Here is a 23,884-nt window from a genome sequence, read left to right as displayed (position 1 = left end):
AGTGCAGGCAAAAACGTGATTGTCTTGTGTGTGTGTGTGTGTGTATATATATATATATATATATTTCCACACTATGAGGTTGGTATAATACTGTGAAAATGTGAATATGAGAAATTGCTCTTTGCTAAAGAAGCAATTTTGACCATTATAATTTTAAACAAAATCACAGTAAGGGACCTAATTGTTACCCAGAAACGATTTGATATTGAGATAAAAATGGCTGCACAGGACCTTTAATTCCTTGTGAACTTCAGTAGAGCTGGACTTGGACTCCAGTGCAGTGAACTATGTTGGTTTTACAGTCAGAAGTGGTGCAGCATTGCCACCATGTGGATTGTTTCAGAATAAGTTCCAAACTTCACGTTGGCAGTAAAAAATAAATAAATAAATCAATCACCATACATTTAGCCTACATATCACTTCATTCAATCGTTTCAGGAATGATTGCTAGACTTAGGCTTCAAGCAATAAGGTCAGATGCATTTTTAAGAGATCAGCCATACAAATTGATCAAAAAGATTTATTCTGTGGTGAAAACGTTCCAGCTACACACCCCCTCCCATTAGTTGCACAAATTGCAACATTTTCCTATAGTTAATGCACACATGGGGAAGAAAAATCAACAATGTATGACATGACAAGCATGAAATTATTGATTTGCTGTGGCAGTTCAGGGAAAAGGAATGTCTTATGAGATATACTTTTCACCAGGTCCTTTGAACTCCTTGCATTAAGACAGAAAACAACTGATAAGATTTGTCTGGAAAGAAAATCTTATAAAGTTTTAAAAGGCAATCTAGAGACGTCACCATCAAGTTCCTCTGAGTTTTGGATAGAGTGAATGTCCGGGCGCTCTTGGTTTGAAACGATTGTTCGAGCAGCTTTCTGAAAGGCATCAGCGGCTGTAGTAGTTCATCGCTTTAGTGGACTCCATTTCCCAGAGGCCTCAGCATTCCTCTTTAATGTAGATTTGATCGTCTGTGTCCGACTCTATGTGCTCCAGCCTGTCAGTTTGTCCACTCATAATCTCATCTGGGGTTTTCATGAACCTGAACCACACATACACAGTGGTTAATCATTAGTTTAATCATTAGTTAACTCAAACTGGACAAGTGTATATACATTTTTATTTTTTACTTCAAATAAATATTGGGTTTTAACTAAACCCTACCATACCTGAATAAGAGTCTCTGTCCTGGCTCTTTCCTGATAATGTTCAGTTTGTAGTAGTGTCTCAGTGCTCGTGACATCTTCTCGTACGTCATATTGGTCCTGTTCTGTTACAACCAATAGAACAAGATAGAATGTCAACACAGAACTTTAAGAAAACCGGCACTGTGGGAAAATGCCTTTTCCAATCAAACACTGGGGGGTGGAGTTCGTTACCTTGTGGTTCCCCCACAGGCGAGCCAGGCCGTTGGGGTCCATGATGCGGAAGACTTTGGTCTCTGTGTCCTCCCAGCGGATGTAGTTCTCGTACCGGCTGTCTGAGAGGAGCTGGTAGACGTAGTCCCACAGCAGCCTGCAGTCTGGGAACACAAACATGTCAGAGGTGAGACATTTCAGACAGTACCTGTTAACTTCAACTTTAGCCACACTTCCTCCAGAGTTGGTTGAAGCCGTGAACACCACCCTCAAAGATTAACCTTTAGGAGCGTTAGTTACCTGCTATCCGTCCAATGGGCATTGCCTGTTCCTCTGGTGGCGAGACGGGCACAATGACGTGGTGGTTCCTGTAGAGCGCCTCCTCCTGCTGATGTAGAGCGTGCTGCTGGTGGTGGGCCAGTGCCAGCTGGATGTGGCCCTTCCCCTCACGCCCATTTTCATGGGGGGCCTGAAGTGGTGGCCCCCCACGACCGTGCCTGAAGTCTCCAGCGACACCTCCTCGCCCTGGGCTAAGCAGCAGGGGGTGCATGATGGCGCTGGGCATGAGCTGGATGACACGAGGGGGGGCAGCATCCTGGCACCCGGGGCTGCCTGGGCAGGGGGCTTCGCGGGGCGTGGCACAGCGGCCGTTAGGGGCAGCCGGGGACACCGACAGAGTGTACAAGTCCTCGGGCAGGTGGTGGTTGCTGTCGGGCAGCTGGGAGGACGTCTGGAGGTGGTCCTCGGCACCAGGGCGTGGGTAGTTGGAGTCCAGGGGGGAGAGGCGGGGAGGCGAGCGGGAGCGGTGTCGGAGCTCAATGGTGGGTGGGTGCTGGGGTTGGGGCTCTGTACCACGTGGTGTTCGCCGTACCGTTTCTGCAATGAAGGGGAAAGGAGGATACCTAGTCAGTTGTACAACTGAATGCCTTCAACTAAACAGCGCTCTGGGAACTGTGGGTTAACTGCCTTGACAGAGCACCCTTTCGGTTACTGGCCCAACGCTCTAACTGCTAGGCTACCTGCAGCCCCTAGGCCTAGGATATATGTTTTCCAACATATTTACATGATGTCCAGTAGATGTCACTACACACATTTACAAACTTCATCATGTCTCAATGTATGTGGGTGGTAGATTATTAGTGATTGGTTTGGACTGCCCTCTACTGGGTAGAACATTACAACATGTTGAGTACACATTTACTTAGTGTTAACATGTGAATAGCTAGTATGCTTTGCCTCTAAGCAAGAAATAAATATCTTTGCTTCTGCATACCAAAACTAGCATACCGAACAACAAGGAAGTCCTGAGCATCTGAATCATCTAACCCAATCACTTCCCCTATAAAACATGTAGAGATGAGGAACTGTAGATAATCAACTCCTAGACCAAAGGTTGTTTAAATATAGAAGCATTTCCTTGTGGAGCAGGTTTCAATGTCAACACCTCTCCTCTCTCCTCCCATTTCATTCTAACCATTCCAGTGAAAGGAGTCCAAAGTGTAGCACAAAGAAGGTGAAGTCTTTCCTCTTTTCAGGTGGATAGTAAAAAGAGACTTAAACACCTCTCTCTAGAGTCTAGAGTAGACCATTGCACCACTTGTTACTTTTGTCAGATTCACTTAAAGCATACTTGTGATGCTTTCTTGCAATTGTATTGCTACATGACCAACTGATTTTCTCTTATCATGTGTAATTAAATACTTGAATTGAAGCAACTGTATAAGATTGTTGAGTAACTCCTGTGAAACAGAAGTCAGATCAGTTGGGTTCTTCAGGGGAAATTACTCACGACAAATTCCCCTAGACAAGAACAGAATTGTGAAATCATTCTGGCAGAAAAGTTGGATGAATAACAAAATAATATTGTCAGGAAAGTGACACAATGGTGATGCGTTCAATATTCCACTCCACGGTGGGCCTCAAATGTTGTCTTACCCCCCCATAGGCTAATAAGTTGATTTCATATTGGTCTGAGAAATGCTTTCCAATTGGACTGGCTCTCTAAGATCATGTTACAATAATGAACAGCCATCCTAAGGATATTTAACTCAATGCCACTGCATTTCCCCCCCCCCCCCCCCCCATTCAATGCTCTCCTGTAATCACCTCTCTCTATTCTTCCTTTTTATTTATTCGTTATTTTACCAGGTAAGTTGACTGAGAACACATTCTCATTTACAGCAACGACCTGGGGAATAGTTACAGGGGAGAGGAGGGGGATGAATGAGCCAATTGTAAACTGGGGATTATTAGGTGACCGTGATGGTTTGATGGCCAGATTGGGAATTTAGCCAGGACACCGGGGTTAACACACCTACTCTTACGATAAGTGCCATGGGATCTTTAATGACCGCAGAGAGTCAGGACACCTGTTTAACGTCCCATCCGAAAGACGGCACCCTACACAGGGCAGTGTCCCCAATCACTGTCCTGGGGCATTGGGATAATTTTTAGACCAGAGGAAAGAGTGCCTCCTACTGGCCCTCCAACACCACTTCCAGCAGCATCTGGTCTCCCATCCAGGGACTGACCAGGACCGACCCTGCTTAGCTTCAGAAGCAAGCCAGCAGTGGTATTCAGGTTGGTATGCTGCTTCCTTCAGTAAATGCGATCTCAAGAACATCATCAGGCTGGTGTTCAGTAGGGAGAGTGAAATGTAATGTATAACCTGAACTTGTCTGAACACAGATTTACATTTGCCATTACAAAGCCTTTTGCTACAGTGTGCCCTAACGAACATCACTGACCTTCCAGTTTGTGGTGCTGGAGAGCGCCCTCTGGCAGAGGGTGGAAGGAGTTGCCGGGGAAGTAGGCGGAGGGGTAGGAGGCATGTGGCTTCCTCTGCTTCAGGATGTGCTGCAGCAGCTCGTACAGGACGTCCCCTGCAGGATACACAGGTCAGTGGTTAGAGGTCAGATGTTACCGTATGAGCCCCTCCAATGGTGCACCCCATAGACAGGGCAGCAGCTGTCAATCAATGTCATCAAAAGGATCCGGCTCCGACCAGAGATCTTTACTGGAGTTTAAAAACATGGTCTGGACCAAACAGATGGTAAATGAGGCCAACAGACCAAGACAAGAGTCATAGTGTTGCTAATGATTCAGCCTGCCAAGAGGCAGTTCAAGACTTGATATTATTGCCTGGCAACTTCCATACCTCATCTGTTCTCCTACAAAGCAGCCTACTTGAGGTGGTCATGGACGTGACAGAATCCTAATGGCAAGTCTAGTCGTAAACCAACCATGTGACTCACTTTGTAGCACCTCCAAGATTCCTGTGCTAAGGCAAGGTTGATTGTGTCAGACAATTTGAACAAAAGCCTGTTCTTCTACAACAGAGATGGCATTAGCATAACATGGTTTATGCTCAATGTGTAAACAATTGCATTATTAGGCCACCCTGAAAGATTTAACTCGCTACCTGTATATGAAGGGCTCTGAGAAAGTATTTCCCTCAAAGAGAATCAATAGAATGGAGGGAGTTTTTTTCACTTCAATTTGCGAGGCTTCCCGTCAGATCATCAAGGAAATAGTTCTCATAAAGGAAGTGAAGACGCCACAGGCACACACACTTGCACACATAAACCCCTTTCAGTTCTCACTTTCTGGCCCTGCTGTTTAACACGGCACTGCAGGGGAAATTCCTGGTGTTAGCAGGTGACGGTTGAGTTTGGTTTGCACTTCCTGATCGGCCGTTTACCCAACCAGTCTCCTACTGCCTGCCCCCAACAACAAAGACAGACCGCAACGCCACTAAGGAAGCTGCTGAGTCACCTGATATTGCTCTTCCGCTTGCTTTCTTCCAGCTGAGCAGATCTATCAACATATTTGACAAATATAGGCTAAAGGTCTATCAAAAGACATTCATTGTATGCTCTAGACACATGGCCATTATCTTAGGTCAGTGTGCCATTTCTCCAAAGTCATTCCCCCTTCAAAATTCATTATTGTTAAACATGAGCACGTTGTTAGAAAAAAATGTGTTCTAATAACATAGCAACCGTTTGAATTAATAAGGGCAGTGGCGTGGGAGGTGGGCGTACCGGAGTGGGGCGACCGGTAGCGGAAGTCCTCCTTGGTGAGGAGGAGAAGGGCCTTGCCGTTCATCTGGAAACTGCCACTGGTGTTGGGACGCAGGGCAAACTCCCTCTCGGCCCAACGCAACCACTGGCCCACGTCCTCCCTGCTCCAGAACACCGGCTGCAGGCCTAGGGGGGGAGGGAGCGAGGGGGGAAATGAGAAGAAAGTGTTGGGAAGGAGGGAGACCGGGGGAAGTAAAGGAAGGAGAAAAGGGAGCGAGGGAGGAAGGAGACAGAGGTGGCAGTAAAAAGGGAAATGAGGGAAGGAGATCAAAGTAAGAGGGATTGATTCGAAGATTAGCGGAGAGGGTGGAAGAGAAGGGGGGAGGGTATGAGGGGAGATAAGCAGAGTGCAGGAATGGAGGAGGTGTCGAATAAGAGTTAACTTCAGTCAGGCGTACTCACATACAGTATGTTAATTTCATATTTGCTTCATGTTTGTCAGTACTTGTGAGTTAACCTCGGTAGATTGCAAAGGAAAACCTGTGGCTTTTCTCAGTCAGTCTAAAAGGTAGATTAGTCTAATACACATGTATTTATACACTAATACATAGTGAATAAATGGCAAGGACACACTGAGGAATACCAAAGGAAACAGCTCTGACGTTTTTCACCCTGCAGGCTCTGAAATATTTCTTTCACTGCCGTGGGAACTTACGAGAGCGAAACATCTGCACTGATGGATCGCCCAAACGCATTAGTGACTGACTGCAATGAGCAATAGCCCAGGAATCAACACTCGCCACAAATGTGTGTCCGACACCATTACTTAGAAAATTATAAACTTGTTCCTTGTAACCTAAACAATAACAATGTGGTTGATTCAAACCTGGAGGTGCATTCCATTCATTCATTTAGGAAATTGACATCATAAAAATTTTTAAAAAACATTAAATTTTTCGTTAAACCCACACATGGACAATACAATAGTATTCAAGGGAAAACAATGGTGTGGGTGAGTGCAGGAATCAGAGAGCAGTGGATGTCTAGAAAGTAAACCGCATGTAATTCATATCAGCTAGAAAGCATTACAATGGGTTTATACGGCATATGAGTGAAGTCGTATTGTTTTTCCAGTCTTGAACATCGTATTGCAATTGAGAGTACTAGATGTTTAGCACATAAATCATTGACAGAAAAGTCATTGTTGTTTGTCAGGAACTGTTTCTTTGTCTGTAGCAGGAGGGTATCTCTCTAGGAACAGCATTGGAGAGCCCTGATCTAGATGACTTCATTGGGTACTGGGTGGCCTATATTTACATTCATACTAGGCTCTAACCTTTAACCTGTGAACAGATTTACAGTATCGCTGTGCTTCACCTCACACACACACACACACACACACACACACACACACACACACACACACACACACACACCAAACCACCAGAGCAGAATCCATCACGCGTACACCAGACAAAGGGCAGCAGTTTCTACGTCTCACTTATCACCAGGCCTCAAACACTTCCTCTTGGAATGGGACAGCTGTTATCTTTGGCCAGCGGCGCGCGCAATGTCACTGTCACAGGAGTAATTGGAACCCGTGCGCGGTTTCAGAGCGATCGCCCCCCCCCCCACCCGTTAAACAAAGGACGTTTTATACAGGGAACAATCAATATAAAAAGAAACGTCTCGTAGACTGCCAGTTTCCCATTTCCCTTCCATATTCAGATAGAGAGAAGAGACATTGGCAGCGCTTGTGGTAGACTTGTGAAGGGAAGTTCATCTAGAATATAGCGGATGGACATAACTATATAGCCAGTGAAGAACCTGATGTGTAATGGAATGTTTTATGTGGCCCATTCCATCATTACACAGGGTCTACTTACATAGTCTCCACAAACAGTCAAGCCAGAACCAGTCTGTGAAAAATACTACAGATTGTCACAGGGGCCATGCATCTGGTTGAGCTGGATTTTCAATCAGGGGCCAATTGGCCCCCGATGGGTCACATATGACAAGTAAAGAGCCCTTTTATGAGTAAAGGTGTAAATCATACAACAGTTGGATACCGGTGTTCAAGAATAACATGAGGACTACAGCCCATTGTATGTAGGGATTTTAGAATGACCCAATGAAATATGTTTTTATATCCTTTCAATCTAGATTTATTTTTCTAATGACAGCTCTAGATTTTAGATTGAACAACCGAACAATGCCATTGACTGCCATGGTGAGAACAAACACCATCAGTAAGTTACCGGTAGCACCTAACAAGAGAACAGATCTAATTACCATATGCTTAGCATCCACCAGCTGTGTCGCGTACAGTGATGCGTACAGCATGCAAGGAGGACCTGGTTGTGAGGTCACTGCAGTGGTATGTTCTCTCCAGGGCTGGATTGAGAGAGGGGAAAGAGAGAGCAAAAGAGGGAAGGCACAACGCTGCCAAAACTCCTCTGAGATCCGGCCTGCCGGACCAAGCCATCTGCACAGGCCCCAGCGGAGGAAGGAGTGGGGGAGGGAGGCCCAAACAAACGTGTCCCACAACGCACTTGGGCAGGAAGCGATCCAGCATGGGCTCCGTTTCAGCACAGGAAACTTCCTGCGGTAAGGTTAGGGAGCAACGCTGTGAGGTTTATCAACAGTCAGCAGCAAAGTAGAGAGCAGAGAGAGAGAAAAGGATAGAGCAGGGAGGGGAGGACAGAGATTGTGATGGGAACCAGAAACAATAACGGAGAAGTGGTAGAAAAAAGAGGACCAACAGGAAGAGAAACGGATATTAAGAGTCAGCAGACACAAACACACACACACACAGAGAGACAAGCTGAGGCAGCCAGAAAAAGAGCGGGAGGAAAGAGAGTGACCGTGCCTCTTTGATTAGCCCTACATCTTACTCTGTCCCTCACAGGCTCAGAGAAGTTTCCCTTTTTGCCCAATCCTGTTCACATTTCAGTTGTGTAAGAACCTGCAGATTTATTGTTTCAGTGTTCATGACCAAATCAATTTCAGCCCCCGCTCTCGTTTCACCATCCGTGTCTTTGTTGGACACCATCTCGGGTTTCTGGTGTACAGTCTGTTTGTGTATGGGATGAAACACTCTCGAACACGACCGGCGAATCCACCCGAAAGGCCCTTGACTAAACCGTGGGCTACTAATCCTCTCTGATGACACATAATTTTCACTCTGTGGATTTGCAGGCCCCCGCACGCGCACACACACACACACACACACACACACACACACACAGTGATGCACGCTGTTGCCGGGGCAACTCGTAAGCGCATGGGATGAATGAAGGAGAGAATGGATGAGATCACTGGTATCTTGTTTCGTTGTTACCCTCCACAACCCCCCCAACCTCTTTAACTCCTCTCTCGGCAAAACAGAACATTCAGGGGAAATGTGTCCATTGTGTAGACCGCTAAAGGTCTGACCGGTAGTGTGTGTACAGTTTTACCTGGAATGAATAACAAAATATGTTGTGTGCATGTACATGCTGTACTGTAAATGCTATAGAAGTTTGCAAATGCTTTTGACAGCTCAGGACTTTGGTCAAAACATCAAGTACGTTTCCTCTCTCTAGTCATTCACCTCTTGAATGAGAGGCGAATATTGCTCTTTCATTCTTGATTGAAAATAGCTTTTCATCATGCAGAGTCGGAGGAAAAGGGAGGCCTTTTGACCTTGTGAGTCAGACATGGAGGGTGACACCTTACACATTTCCCCTACTCACACCCTCTCTTCTCTCATTCTCCCTGCTTCTGTCCTTCACTTCATCCTCTCCTCTCTTTCTCTCGCTCCAGGTCAATATGCAAACAACATACTTCACCTCATCAGAAACTGTGTGTTTCCAAATCCAGCCAGATTGGACTTCATCCAGTCAAAACAAGCGTAAAAACAGATTACCAATCAAACGCTCGGTTATTGGGCAGGAAGTTGCGCAACCTGTTTGATAGTATGTTGCGCATTGGGGGCAAGCTGGCTCATGTACTGTAGTTTGTTTTCAATAGGTTCCCGCCTTCACTGATTCTATTTATGCTTTTTTTATGAGAGAAGGCCAACCCTCTTTTAGAAAATGCAGGAACGAGTAGTACTGTACTAATGCTGTACCTCATAAGCTACACTTGTGAATCTTAAAATGCACACCTACCAGCTACCATGCTTTCCTTCTCTTTGGGTAAACAGACCACTGAACATGTACATGCTAGATAGAGGTTATTGTTCAAACAGACTAAACAGTGCCAGCTATGCCCTTGAATGTTTCAACTGACTGCTTTTTAAAATCTTATTGTGGACACTGGTTCTCAAACGTGAGTTAGAGCCATAGAATAACAACCAAGAAATTAGAATAAATACAATGTTTCACGTTAACAGACCCTTACAGGATTGAAGGTCACACACACACACACACATACAGTTGAAGTCAGAAGTTTACATACACTTAGGTTGGAGACATTGAAACTTGTTTTTCAACCACTCCACAAATGTCTTGTTAACAAACTATAGTTTTGTCAAGTCGGTTAGGACATCTACTTTGTGCATGACACAAGTAATTTTTTCCAACAATTGTTTACTGACAGATTACTTAAATTATAATTCACTGTATCACAATTCCAGTGGGTCAGAAGTTTACATACACTAAGTTGACTGTGCCTTTCAACAGCTTGGAAAATTCCAGAAATTAATGTCATGGCTTTAGAAGCTTCTGATAGGCTAATTTACATCATTTGAGTCAATGGAGGTGTACCTGTGGATGTATTTCAAGGCCTACCTTCAAACTCAGTTCCTCTTTGCTTGACATCATGGGAAAATCAAAAGAAATTAGCCAAGACCTCAGAAAAAAAATGTGGACCTTCACAAGTCTGGTTCATCCTTGGGAGCCATTTCCAAATGCCTGAAGGTACCACATTCATCTGTACAAATAGTACGCAAGTATAAACACCATGGGGCCACACAGCCGTCATACCGCTCAGGAGGGAGACACATTCTGTCTCCTAGAGATTAACGTACTTTGGTGTGAAAAGTGCAAATCAATCCCAGAACAACAGCAAAGTGCTTTGTGAAGATGCCGGAGGAAACGGGTACAAAAGTATCTGTATCCACAGTAAAACAAGTCCTATATCGACATAACCTGAAAGGCCGCTCAGCAAGGAAGAAGCCACTGCTCCAAAAACCACCATAAAAAAAGCCAGAATACGGTTTGCAACTGCACATGGGGACAAAGATCGTGCTTTTGAGAAATTTCCTCTGGTCTGATGAAACAAAAATAGAACTGTTTGGCCGTAATGACCCTCGTTATGTTTGGAGGAAGAAGGGGGAGGCTTGGAAGCCGAAGAACACCATCCCAACCGTGAAGCACGGGGGTGGCAGCATCATGTTGTGGGGATGCTTTACTGCAGGAGGGACTGGTGCACTTCACAAAATAGATGACATCATGAGGTAGGAATATTATGTGGATATATTGAAGCAACCAACATCTCAAGACATCAGTCAGGAAGTTAAAGCTTGGTTGCAAATGGGTCTTCCAAATGGACAATGACCCTCAAGCATACTTCCAAAGTTGTGGCAAAATGGCTTAAGGACAACAAAGTAGATGTCGACCAATTAATCGGAATGGCCGATTAATTAGGGCCGATTTCAAGTTTTCATAACAATCGGTAATCTGCATTTTCGGACACCGACTGTGGCCGATTACATTGCACTCCACGAGGAGACTGTGTGGCAGGCTGACTATCTGTTACGCCAGTGCAGCAAGGAGCCACGGTAAGGTGCTAGCTAGCATTAAACTTATCTTGTAAAAAACTATCTTAACATAATCACTAGTTAAACTAGTAATATCATCAACCATGTGTAGTTATCTAGCTTGTCCTGCGTTGCATATAATCAATGCGGTGCCTGTTAATGTATCATTGAATCACAACCTACTTCGCCAAACGGGTGATTTAACAAGCGCATTCGCAAAAAAAAGCACAGTCGTTGCACCAACGTGTACCTAACCATAAACACCAACGTGTACCTAACCATAAACACCAACGTGTACCTAACCATAAACATCAATGTGTACCTAACCATAAACACCAACGTGTACCTAACCATAAACACCAACGTGTACCTAACCATAAACACCAACGTGTACCTAACCATAAACATCAATGTGTACCTAACCATAAACATCAATGTGTACCTAACCATAAACACCAATGTGTACCTAACCATAAACATCAATGTGTACCTAACCATAAACACCAATGTGTACCTAACCATAAACACCAATGTGTACCTAACCATAAACACCAATGTGTACCTAACCATAAACACCAATGTGTACCTAACCATAAACACCAATGTGTACCTAACCATAAACACCAACGTGTACCTAACCATAAACACCAACGTGTACCTAACCATAAACACCAACGTGTACCTAACCATAAACACCAACGTGTACCTAACCATAAACATCAATGTGTACCTAACCATAAACACCAATGTGTACCTAACCATAAACACCAATGTGTACCTAACCATAAACATCAATGTGTACCTAACCATAAACACCAATGTGTACCTAACCATAAACACCAACGTGTACCTAACCATAAACACCAACGTGTACCTAACCATAAACACCAACGTGTACCTAACCATAAACACCAATGTGTACCTAACCATAAACACCAATGTGTACCTAACCATAAACATCAATGTGTACCTAACCATAAACATCAATGTGTACCTAACCATAAACACCAATGTGTACCTAACCATAAACACCAATGTGTACCTAACCATAAACATCAATGTGTACCTAACCATAAACACCAATGTGTACCTAACCATAAACACCAATGTGTACCTAACCATAAACATCAATGTGTACCTAACCATAAACATCAATGTGTACCTAACCATAAACACCAACGTGTACCTAACCATAAACACCAACGTGTACCTAACCATAAACACCAACGTGTACCTAACCATAAACACCAATGTGTACCTAACCATAAACACCAACGTGTACCTAACCATAAACACCAACGTGTACCTAACCATAAACACCAATGTGTACCTAACCATAAACACCAATGTGTACCTAACCATAAACACCAATGTGTACTTAACCATAAACACCAACGTGTACCTAACCATAAACACCAACGTGTACCTAACCATAAACACCAATGTGTACCTAACCATAAACACCAATGTGTACCTAACCATAAACACCAACGTGTACCTAACCATAAACACCAACGTGTACCTAACCATAAACACCAATGTGTACCTAACCATAAACACCAATGTGTACCTAACCATAAACACCAATGTGTACCTAACCATAAACACCAATGTGTACCTAACCATAAACACCAATGTGTACCTAACCATAAACACCAATGTGTACCTAACCATAAACACCAATGTGTACCTAACCATAAACACCAATGTGTACCTAACCATAAACACCAATGTGTACCTAACCATAAACACCAATGTGTACCTAACCATAAACATCAACGTGTACCTAACCATAAACACCAATGTGTACCTAACCATAAACATCAATGTGTACCTAACCATAAACACCAATGTGTACCTAACCATAAACACCAACGTGTACCTAACCATAAACACCAATGTGTACCTAACCATAAACACCAATGTGTACCGAACCATAAACACCAATGTGTACCTAACCATAAACACCAATGTGTACCTAACCATAAACATCAATGTGTACCTAACCATAAACACCAATGTGTACCTAACCATAAACACCAATGTGTACCTAACCATAAACACCAATGTGTACCTAACCATAAACACCAATGTGTACCTAACCATAAACACCAATGTGTACCTAACCATAAACATCAATGTGTACCTAACCATAAACATCAATGTGTACCTAACCATAAACATCAATGTGTACCTAACCATAAACATCAATGTGTACCTAACCATAAACATCAATGTGTACCTAACCATAAACACCAATGTGTACCTAACCATAAACACCAACGTGTACCTAACCATAAACACCAACGTGTACCTAACCATAAACACCAACGTGTACCTAACCATAAACACCAATGTGTACTTAACCATAAACATCAATGTGTACCTAACCATAAACACCAATGTGTACTTAACCATAAACACCAACGTGTACCTAACCATAAACATCAATGTGTACCTAACCATAAACACCAATGTGTACCTAACCATAAACACCAATGTGTACCTAACCATAAACATCAATGTGTACTTAACCATAAACATCAATGTGTACCTAACCATAAACACCAATGTGTACCTAACCATAAACACCAACGTGTACCTAACCATAAACACCAACGTGTACCTAACCATAAACACCAATGTGTACCTAACCATAAACACCAATGTGTACTTAACCATAAACACCAACGTGTACCTAACCATAAACATCAATGTGTACTTAACCATAAACACCAACGTGTACCTAACCATAAACACCAATGTGTACCTAACCATAAACACCAATGTGTACCTAACCATAAACACCAACGTGTACCTAACCATAAACACCAATGTGTACCTAACCATAAACACCAATGTGTACCTAACCATAAACACCAATGTGTACTTAACCATAAACACCAACGTGTACCTAACCATAAACACCAACGTGTACCTAACCATAAACACCAACGTGTACCTAACCATAAACACCAACGTGTACCTAACCATAAACACCAATGTGTACCTAACCATAAACATCAATGTGTACCTAACCATAAACACCAATGTGTACCTAACCATAAACACCAATGTGTACCTAACCATAAACACCAATGTGTACCTAACCATAAACACCAATGTGTACCTAACCATAAACACCAATGTGTACCTAACCATAAACATCAATGTGTACCTAACCATAAACATCAATGTGTACCTAACCATAAACATCAATGTGTACCTAACCATAAACATCAATGTGTACCTAACCATAAACACCAATGTGTACCTAACCATAAACACCAACGTGTACCTAACCATAAACACCAACGTGTACCTAACCATAAACACCAATGTGTACCTAACCATAAACACCAATGTGTACCTAACCATAAACACCAATGTGTACCTAACCATAAACACCAATGTGTACCTAACCATAAACACCAATGTGTACCTAACCATAAACATCAATGTGTACCTAACCATAAACATCAATGTGTACCTAACCATAAACATCAATGTGTACCTAACCATAAACATCAATGTGTACCTAACCATAAACACCAATGTGTACCTAACCATAAACACCAACGTGTACCTAACCATAAACACCAACGTGTACCTAACCATAAACACCAATGTGTACCTAACCATAAACATCAATGTGTACCTAACCATAAACACCAATGTGTACCTAACCATAAACACCAATGTGTACCTAACCATAAACACCAATGTGTACCTAACCATAAACATCAATGTGTACCTAACCATAAACATCAATGTGTACCTAACCATAAACATCAATGTGTACCTAACCATAAACATCAATGTGTACCTAACCATAAACATCAATGTGTACCTAACCATAAACATCAATGTGTACCTAACCATAAACATCAATGCCTTTCTTAAAATCAATACACAAGTATATATTTTAAACCTGCAAATTGAGTTAATATTGCCTGCTAACATGAATTTATTTTAACTAGGGAAATTGTCACTTCTCTTGTGTTCTGTGCAAGCAGCAGTTTGGGCTGCCTGGATCGTTGCGAACTGTGTGAAGACCATTTCTTCCTAACAAAGACTGTAATTAATTTTACCAGAATTGTACAGAATTATGACATAACATTGAAGGTTGTGCAATGTAACAGCAATATTTAGACTTAGGGATGCCACCCGTTAGATAAAATACGGAACGGTTCCATATTTTCACTGAAAGAATAAACGTTTTGTTTTCAAAATGATAGTTTACGGATTTGACTATATTAATGACCCAAGGCTCGTATTTCTGTGTGTTATTATATTATAATTAAGTCTATGATTTGATAGAGCAGTCTGGTGGTAGGCAGCAGCAGGCTCGTAAGCATTCATTCAAACAGCACTTTACTGCATTTGCCAGCAGCTCTTCGCTGTGCTTCAAGCATTGCGCTGTTTATGACTTCAAGCCCATCAACTCCCGAGATTAGGCTGGCAATACTAAAGTAAGGAGGCCTACAAACCGAGCAAGAAGGCCTACAAACCTGACTCAGTTACACCAGCTCTGTCAGGAGGAATGGGCCAAAATTCACCCAACTTATTGTGGGAAGCTTGTGGAAGGCTCCCCGAAACATTTGACTCAAGTCAAACAATTTAAAGGCAATGCTACCAAATACTAATTGAGTGTATGTATGTAAACTTCTGGGAATGTGATGAAAGAAATAAAAGCTGAAATAAATCACTCTACTATTATTCTGACATTTCACATTCTTAAAATAAAGTGGTGATCCTAACTGACCTACGACAGGGAATTGTTACGAGGATTAAATGTCAGGAATTGTGAAAAACTGAGTTTAAATGCATTTGGCTAAGGTATATGTAAACTTCCAACTTCAACTGTATGTATGCATGTATACAAGCATGCATGCATGCATGCATACATACATACATACATACATACAATGCTGCATACAAAGTTATACAGATGTAATAGGAACATACATCAGCCCAGCTAGAGGTTTCAGAGATGTTCAAGTGAATAGCTGTTCTCAGTTTGACCTCATTGTTCAATCCAGAATTATTCTGTATTAAACCACAATGTCACGGAAATTAGCATGTCATCTATGCTAATGAAATCTGCAGTAGACTCTTCATTTAAAAAAGGTCAACTGCCCCTTAGGCCGTTTAAAACCAAAGTTGGTTATATGTGGCATCGATATGAGTTAGAAACATGAATTCTAGGGTCAAAAATATCTACAATGTGTAAATACGATAATTTTGGTCATGAAGTCAGACTCATCCAAAACAGCGTTCTGTAAAATAGTTTGTTGCGACTTACTGGGGGGTTGGGTATGGATTACAATCATCATGGCCACTAACACGAGAGGAGCAGCTGTACTGATTGCACTCCATCAGCTGCACGCGCTCTATCCAATCATAGTAGCCAGAACCTCCAGACAGTGAAACAGATCTGCCCATTACACAGCGCCTCTTAACTTGTTTACATAAGACAACTGATTCGCCAATGTTACATTGAAATAACCCTTGACCCTAAGCCCTCTATGGAGTGGCCACTTCCTGATGTTTGATAGTGTCAATCACCCAAGTCAGCCACTTTTTTCGGCAAAATGAGTATTGAGATCAGAGACCACTTTTCAATATTCTGAAACCCACCTTGTCCCCCAGCGACCTGTTTCGTAACACGATTCCCTATTAAACACTGCCAGACAGACTCACATTCTGGTAATAGACACTGAGAAAGTAAAAAAATATATTTAAAAAATAACAGCACCGAAGCACACAACTCTCGACTGACTTGATAAGCAGTCTAGCTTCCACTTGCTAGCTTCCACTTGCTAGCTTCATTGACAAACAGAGTTAGCAAGTGATTTTGTACACTGATAAACAGTATGTTGCTTGTGCTTTCTTTACAATAATTTGACAGCTTTCAGATGATATTGTAAAGATATTGTAAAATGGCTCTTTGGCTAGCTTTTGCTACAGACTATGTCAATGAGCGTTAGCATTCTAGCTAACAAATGCGGCATCCAAAATACTTATTTTGCAAAGATCACAACCAAATATAATCTTAGCGACTGTTCAAGCTATAATCAAAACATCATTGTAAGTGTATGAGAACCACAAAAAGTTATTTTGTTTAGAAGTAATAAAATCTAAATCTAGGCTGTTGAATGGGCACAGATGGCAATGGCTTTCTTACTGCAGCCAAGAGCCCCGTGCATCTGTCAGTGTGTCGTGTACTGGAAAGGGTCTATATACAAACATAACACACCCACATCAAACCACACCCCGAAGACAACTCTGGTTTGGCTTCAGTCATGGTCTCCATTGAGCAACCGTCAAAACAAAGCCAAAGGAAGTGCAGTCGCCCTTTAAAGGGAGAATGGGTAGCATCCGCAACATAGCTATGTCTTTTAAGCATCAGTCTGTCTGGTGGGCTCAGTTTGCTCCCTGTCGGGTTTGGGGTGGGGAACTATGACCCCCACTTTCCTCCCAAACCCCCTTCCTTCCATGATGGCATGTGGAGTGTTTCATACAGGAAGAGAAGGGGCTTCTTTCCACTTGGCTGTTGGCATGTGAGAACAGTTTCCCCTTTCAGAGGGAGAAAAGGGAACGAAGGGGGGAAAAACAACATTTATTCAGGAAGCGCAGTCTGCCCACTCAGGAAATTCCTGAGGATGAGAACGGCTTCCAGGGGCAGGAAATTTCCCCTCTGAAAGGCACTGGGGTATACATAGTCACACACACCCTTTGTATGTACTGCACCATTGATATGCACGCAAACATCTTTACACATACAGAAAGACTCCACAAACGAATATGCAGGCACACACACACACTGTACAATTACTCACAGAGTGACATGCGGACACACACCAACATGCCTGTGCACAAAGACATTCTCACACACACACTCACACTCTCAGCCACACACACACACACACACAGTAGAACCCCAGCTGTGAGCAAAGCAAACACAATCTATTGAGAAAGGTTTACAAAGAAAAACAGCAGCAAGCCAAGTTTCCAAGAAGAGGCTTCATTCTCAGTCACCCAGCAAGTGATTTCTCATGCTCAATAAGCTTCCATGTTTAATGTAAACTGTACTCTCCATTCACATTCCCATAGACACTCACTCCCTATTCTTTGAACTTGTCACTTTGCACAGGTGTCTCAATGTTACATCCCCATCAGTGCCCACCCGACTCGCTGTGATGTCAGTAAATAGAGTGAATCCCTGACTGCAGTGAGCCTGAATGACACTGCTACGCTTCTTAGTGTCTGCTAGGTGGGTGACCTTGAGGCTGACACATCACAAGACAATTAAGTAAACACGATTAATGTAATGTAATTGTGAGTTGAAAAGTCATCCACTTCACTCAAGTGCTGACATCTAGTGCAACTAAGCAGTAGAATTAATAGTGTTTTACAGCTGTGCTTATTTTCTTTTCATTTGCATGTTTTATAGTTCAACAAAGAGACAACTAACAGAAAGGAAATTGGGAGGATTAACGTGAAAATCCGCCAATGTGATGGAGAAATGTAACTAACTTCACCACTTCAAGAACATTCACCCAGACACACAGGGAGAGGCAAACCTCTCCCATTCAGAGTGGGGTGGTTTCTAACACTCCTGGCTAAAAGGGTTAAAAAGAAAAGAAGCCTTCTTTGAGTGTGGGGAGAAGGCTGCAACTCTCACCCTGATCTAATCCACTTCCTCCTCAGGAAATAGAGAAGGCGGATTTCTGCCCACACTGCAATTTCCTCCCCCCCCCCCCCCTCTTTCATTCTTTCTTTCTCCCTGGACAAATTGCCTTTGAATGTGGATGGTTTGTCTCTCGCAGTATGTGTGCCAGTTGGATCCAGCTGTGTGATGTGTTCGGAAGGGGAGCAAAACGTGTTACAAGTTGTCTAAAAGATCATTGTCAGGAAGAGTGATGGCTTTGAGCCAAAGAAGGTTCCAATAAGAAGTTTGGGTACTGTAGGCCTACAGGTGAAGGGTAGTTTATATATTCAACAGAGTTAAAGACAGAGTCAACATGTAGAAGAGAGGGAAATCTTGCATAATCTAAAGATTCAAACAAAAAGTTTAAATCGAAGCTCACAGTCCAGCAGACCACATTCACCACGCCCAGATAAACGGCCCTAACAGACAACCTCAGACCAAAACAGACATGTTAAACGTTCTTCCTTTTTCTATGACAATACAAAAGGGGAAGTGGAAATGGGGAATTTCCTCTATATGGTCCACGTGCATAGACACTACAGGTCATTTCTTTTAGATATTGAGATTACCTCAAAGTGTGTTAATATACTGGTCTAATTTATGAGTACTGCACCATATCTTTGCCAAACACACATCAACAAACCGCCAATATTTAGGTCAATTACCCTCAAAAGTTCCCACAACAACTCATTGGCACATACTGGTAGAATTAACGTTGTGTCCACATAGTTTTTTATTTTTTTTTATTTTTTTGAATTTTACCCCTTTTTCTCCCCAATTTCGTGGTATCCAATTGTTGTACTATCTTGTCTCATTGCTACAACTCCCGCTCGGGAGAGACGAAAGCTGAATGTCATGCGTCCTCCGATACACAACCCAACCAGCCGTACTGCTTCTTAACACAGCGCGTATCCAAGTGTCGGAGGCTACACCGTGCACCTGGCAACCTTGGCTGGCGCGCACTGCGCCCGGCCCGCCACAGGAGTCGCTGGTGCGCGATGAGACAAGGAGAGCCCTACCGACCAATCCCTCCCTAACCCGGACGACGCTAGGCCAATTGTGCGTCGCCCCACGGACTTCCCGGTCGCGGCCGGTTACGACAGAGCCTGGGCGCGAACCCAGGGACTCTGATGGCACAGCTGGCGCTGCAGTACAGCGCCCTTAACCACTGCGCCACCCGGGAGGCCTCGTGTCCACATAGTTTTAATGAAATTGCATTGAACCAACGTGCAATAGACGTTTAATTGACGGCTGTGCCCAGTGGGAAGATTTATATCCAAACTCACTGAAGAACTACAAAGATGAATCTCTCAAGTCCTAAAAGTCATACATGTTAAAAGGTGCCTGGTTAAACATTAATAGTTTTTCACACAGAGCAGGCCCAGTGACTCTACGACTCTATAAACACCCAGTCTATATCCTGGCCGTGATCCAACCCCGCCTGTTGTTTTATTGGCTCAGGCAGTGGCCGGTTGAGACCTGCCGTCAGCTCCACCAGACAGCACACGGTTGTCATGTTCCCTTCTCTCCTTGTCCCTCTTCCTTCCTCTCTTTTTTGGGGCCTTGGTGATTTTACTGGTCTTAAGAATAGGTAAAAAAAAAAAACATGGTTTCGACCAATGCTGTCACTTTTCTAACCATGTCAGATCAGTAAACACCTCAAATCTAAGTTTATTCGTCACGTGCACAGGATACAGCGGGTGTAAATGGTACAGTGGAATGCTTACATGCCGCTCTTCCTCATCAGTGCAGAATAATGTAAAGTAGCACAGTAAATCAATATACGCATCTGCCCTCTCGATACAAATCAAATCCTCTCTTCACCTTACCTCATATTTACAGTCATCTCCCTACTTTCTTCTTGTCCGCCCTGTCCTATTCTATCCTGTAATACCTCACTCTCTCTCCCTAATTCTAGACTCTCCCCAGCCCATCTCCTACTTCCTCTCTTCTCCTACCTTTACGTGTTATACTCCTCCATTACACTGGGCTATTATTCTGTGCTGTTCGCTATCCTCTTGTACTGAGCTATGTTGTGTTGTGTGCTGTCCTTTAGTACCCTGAGGTGTTATTGTACTGAACCCTGCTGTACTGCCGTGTACTGAGTTGTGTTGGCTGTCACTGTCCTGCTGTGTTCTACTGTGTAGTGTTCCAGTACAGTGACTCTGCTATGGTCCAGGAAAGACGTCTTGTGTTGGTCCTTGACCCTGGGTCTGCTGCACCTCAGAGGAGGGACACATGAGTAGGTCTGTCTGTCCACAGGGGGAGAATGATGCCCGTTGGAGTCATGACATGACATGCAAGTAGCTAAAGTAAATCATGGCTTTCAATCTGCCATTTTCTGAGGTCAAAAGCTCTCAAAACAAATGTTTATGGAATAAGGGAAATGCAGGCTGAAAACACAATTTTTGTTTTGTTGATTATGACTGTCATGTATTCTCTGTGTGTGCCTGTCATGAGTTGTGTGTGTGTGTGTGTGTGTGTGTGTGTGTGTGTGTGTGTGTGTGTGTGTTTGGCGTGTGTCTGCATGTTTGTGTGTGACTCACGCAGGTGCACAGGCAGCCTGGCAGCCTCGTCCTCCATTCGGCTGGCTGGCCTGGCTGTGGGAGCATGGACGGGGGAGGAAGTGGAGTTTGGCAGAGGGCTCGCGGAGGAAGGACTGAATGAGCTCCTCTCCTGCTATGAATAGATACACAGAGACACAAAGCATGCCTTAGTTACAAACCTCCCCGAAAACCATCTTTAAATCCAAACAGCCTGAGAATCACCACGCCGAGAAACTATAACACCATTTAAAAGACATTCTTTATCTACGGGATAAGGTACCTACACATAGCCAATCTTTTTATTCATAAAAAGGTCAATGCAGCCAGTCACTAAACAGGAGGTTGAACTTACTGGTATTTGTGCACATTTACTTATACAATATGTAACCCGTCAACACGACAATATATGCATGTGCTGTTGTGTACAACGATATTCTAACATCATTCATTTGCCTCTTTCTACTCTGCACCTTCTATGGACAGCAACAGTTAACAGGTGAGTATGTATGGGCCAATCAGTGCTGCTGAATATGATGTTTATAGGCTCGTTTGCCAACAGCAACATCTTATAACATGGATTGGTGATTCATCCAACCAGTCAATCTAAAAATGGCTAGTTCCTATTAGCTTACTGTACTAGGAACTCACTGTGGCATATGTAGCAATGAGATTTTAATCTCATTTTATTATGCAGACCGCCCTACTCTTCAAGAATACTTTGTGTTTTCAGTAGCCTACAGCCAACAGTAACACACTATATCAAGTCTTACTTTTACAAGATTTCACATTTGTACAGCCCAGATTGGACAAGGTTGTGTACGGTCAAAAAGGGGTTCAGGTACAGATGGGGCCAAGAAGGGAGCAAGAGACTGAGTTACTGTGCGAGCGTGTGTGTTTAAGGGCATACATATAGCCTACATTATCTCTGCAAAACATTATCATTCCAAAATATCTTTAGGCCTACTCGTTTAGGCTGCATCCCAACAATAGCAAATAGTTTCCTTGTCACTTGAAATTTGAAGATCCATATTTAGACCATTATTGTAATGTAATAACATGATAAAACAGCATGCATTTTTGCACTGGAACTGTTTTACATATTTTAGGCCTACATATTTCAGGTTTACATATACAAAAGGTATTGTATAGAAAATTAGTTACCTGTGTGTATGCTTTATAATCGTGACAGATGCATTTATATTCCCATTAATAGTTTCAACCGGTAACATTAATTGTAGGCTAATATGATCCATAAGGATAGTAACATTTCTGGTGGTTTTAAAACAAGACATATGGCGCGTTCAAAACAACAGGGAACTCGGAAATCTCCGACTTTAGCGCGTTCAGGACAACTGTTAACTCAGAAAAAACGAGCTCCGACTGGGAAAAAAATCGTTTCAATGGTCATCCAACTCCGAATTCCAAGTCGGAAACGCGGGCTTCTTTCTATAGCTCCGACCTGAAGATCACTGACGTCATGATTTGACCTCGTTTTTTCCCCCGAGTTCCCAGTTGTCTTGAAAGCACCAATAGCCTATGAAAATGAACGTCGTGACGAAAAACGTTTATCTCAGGTGTGCTGCGAAGTCGGTAAACTTGCGCACAGCATGGATGGACTTACCATGCGCTGATATAGTCTACAACAGAGCGGCGAAACGTTCCCCTCAGCAACAGATGATTACCAACACATACGATGCAGTTGTCAACAACACGACTGCGTCAAGCGCATCTCACCCCGGGGTCCTAGAACTTGATTATGTTTTATAAAATCAACAAATACCTTGGTTATGATCTGCGATGGGGATTCTGACATGTCTCGCTAAATTCAGGAAGTTCTCCTCTTCCCACTTTCCTTTTCCCGTTCTCCTCTTTGAAATAAACCAGAAAAAACACCCACACCCGACTCCCTGACTTGGAGGGTTACTGGCCACGTAATAAATACGTTTAAGGTTTGTTATCAATCCATTATATGACCATGTTCATCATAAACGCGTGAAAGTTCTTTGTTTTCTGTTGGTGCTGTGCTCTACATTTCGGCGACGCGTTGGTTAACTCTCTTCCTGGAAGACGACTAAAAGGCGGACATCTCCGTGGTGCTGCTCATTGACTTGGATGTGTAAACGGCGAAATGACGTGAATTCCCAGCATTGAGCCCAGCCCCCTTGTTGCAGAGAGTTTGATTGCAGTCTAGATAAAAGGGCGTTCCTTGTGTAGAATTATCTTATTGGCTTCCCGAGTTTCGTAGGGGTTTCTTATTGGGGAGAAAGATCTCCAAATTGTTCATTGCTAGAAAGAGACGCCTACGAGATCCAGGGAGCCAATTAAATAATAATATTCAGGAAACACACTTAAGTCTACCCTGCAGCCAGACTCTTCTGTAGCCACTACTCTCTTAAAGGGATACCCCATATCTGGATATTGCAGATTATATTTACACAGGGAAGGCCGAGTGTCTGCATGTTTTCGCTTCACCCTTGTACTTGAGTGGTTGGTT

General features: G+C 43.1%; 1 protein-coding gene across 5 annotated transcripts; it reads right to left on the bottom strand.

The window, feature by feature from the left end:
- Positions 1-504: 504 nt before the first annotated feature.
- On the bottom strand, positions 505-23,547 carry LOC139378581 (transcription factor ETV6-like). 5 transcript variants are annotated; one of them, XM_071120871.1, is made up of 8 exons: positions 23,171-23,547; positions 21,391-21,520; positions 5,409-5,573; positions 4,113-4,247; positions 1,666-2,241; positions 1,387-1,529; positions 1,177-1,277; positions 505-1,049 (listed from the first exon to the last, which is right to left on the bottom strand). In XM_071120871.1, the coding sequence occupies exons 1-8, from the start codon at positions 23,201-23,203 to the stop codon at positions 947-949; spliced, it is 1,386 nt and encodes a 461-aa protein (XP_070976972.1). In that variant the 5' UTR covers positions 23,204-23,547; the 3' UTR covers positions 505-946. The 5 variants fall into 5 exon arrangements, with proteins under 5 accessions (XP_070976972.1, XP_070976971.1, XP_070976973.1 ...); XM_071120870.1 differs by having other exon boundaries at positions 21,391-21,523; positions 23,171-23,546; XM_071120872.1 differs by having other exon boundaries at positions 23,012-23,203.
- Positions 23,548-23,884: the final 337 nt, after the last annotated feature.

Source organism: Oncorhynchus clarkii, chromosome 21, assembly GCF_045791955.1.
Source record: "Oncorhynchus clarkii lewisi isolate Uvic-CL-2024 chromosome 21, UVic_Ocla_1.0, whole genome shotgun sequence".
NCBI lineage: Eukaryota > Metazoa > Chordata > Actinopteri > Salmoniformes > Salmonidae > Oncorhynchus > Oncorhynchus clarkii.
The sequence above is the reverse complement of the archived record's forward strand: the minus strand, read 5'-3'. Positions and strand labels throughout refer to the sequence as shown.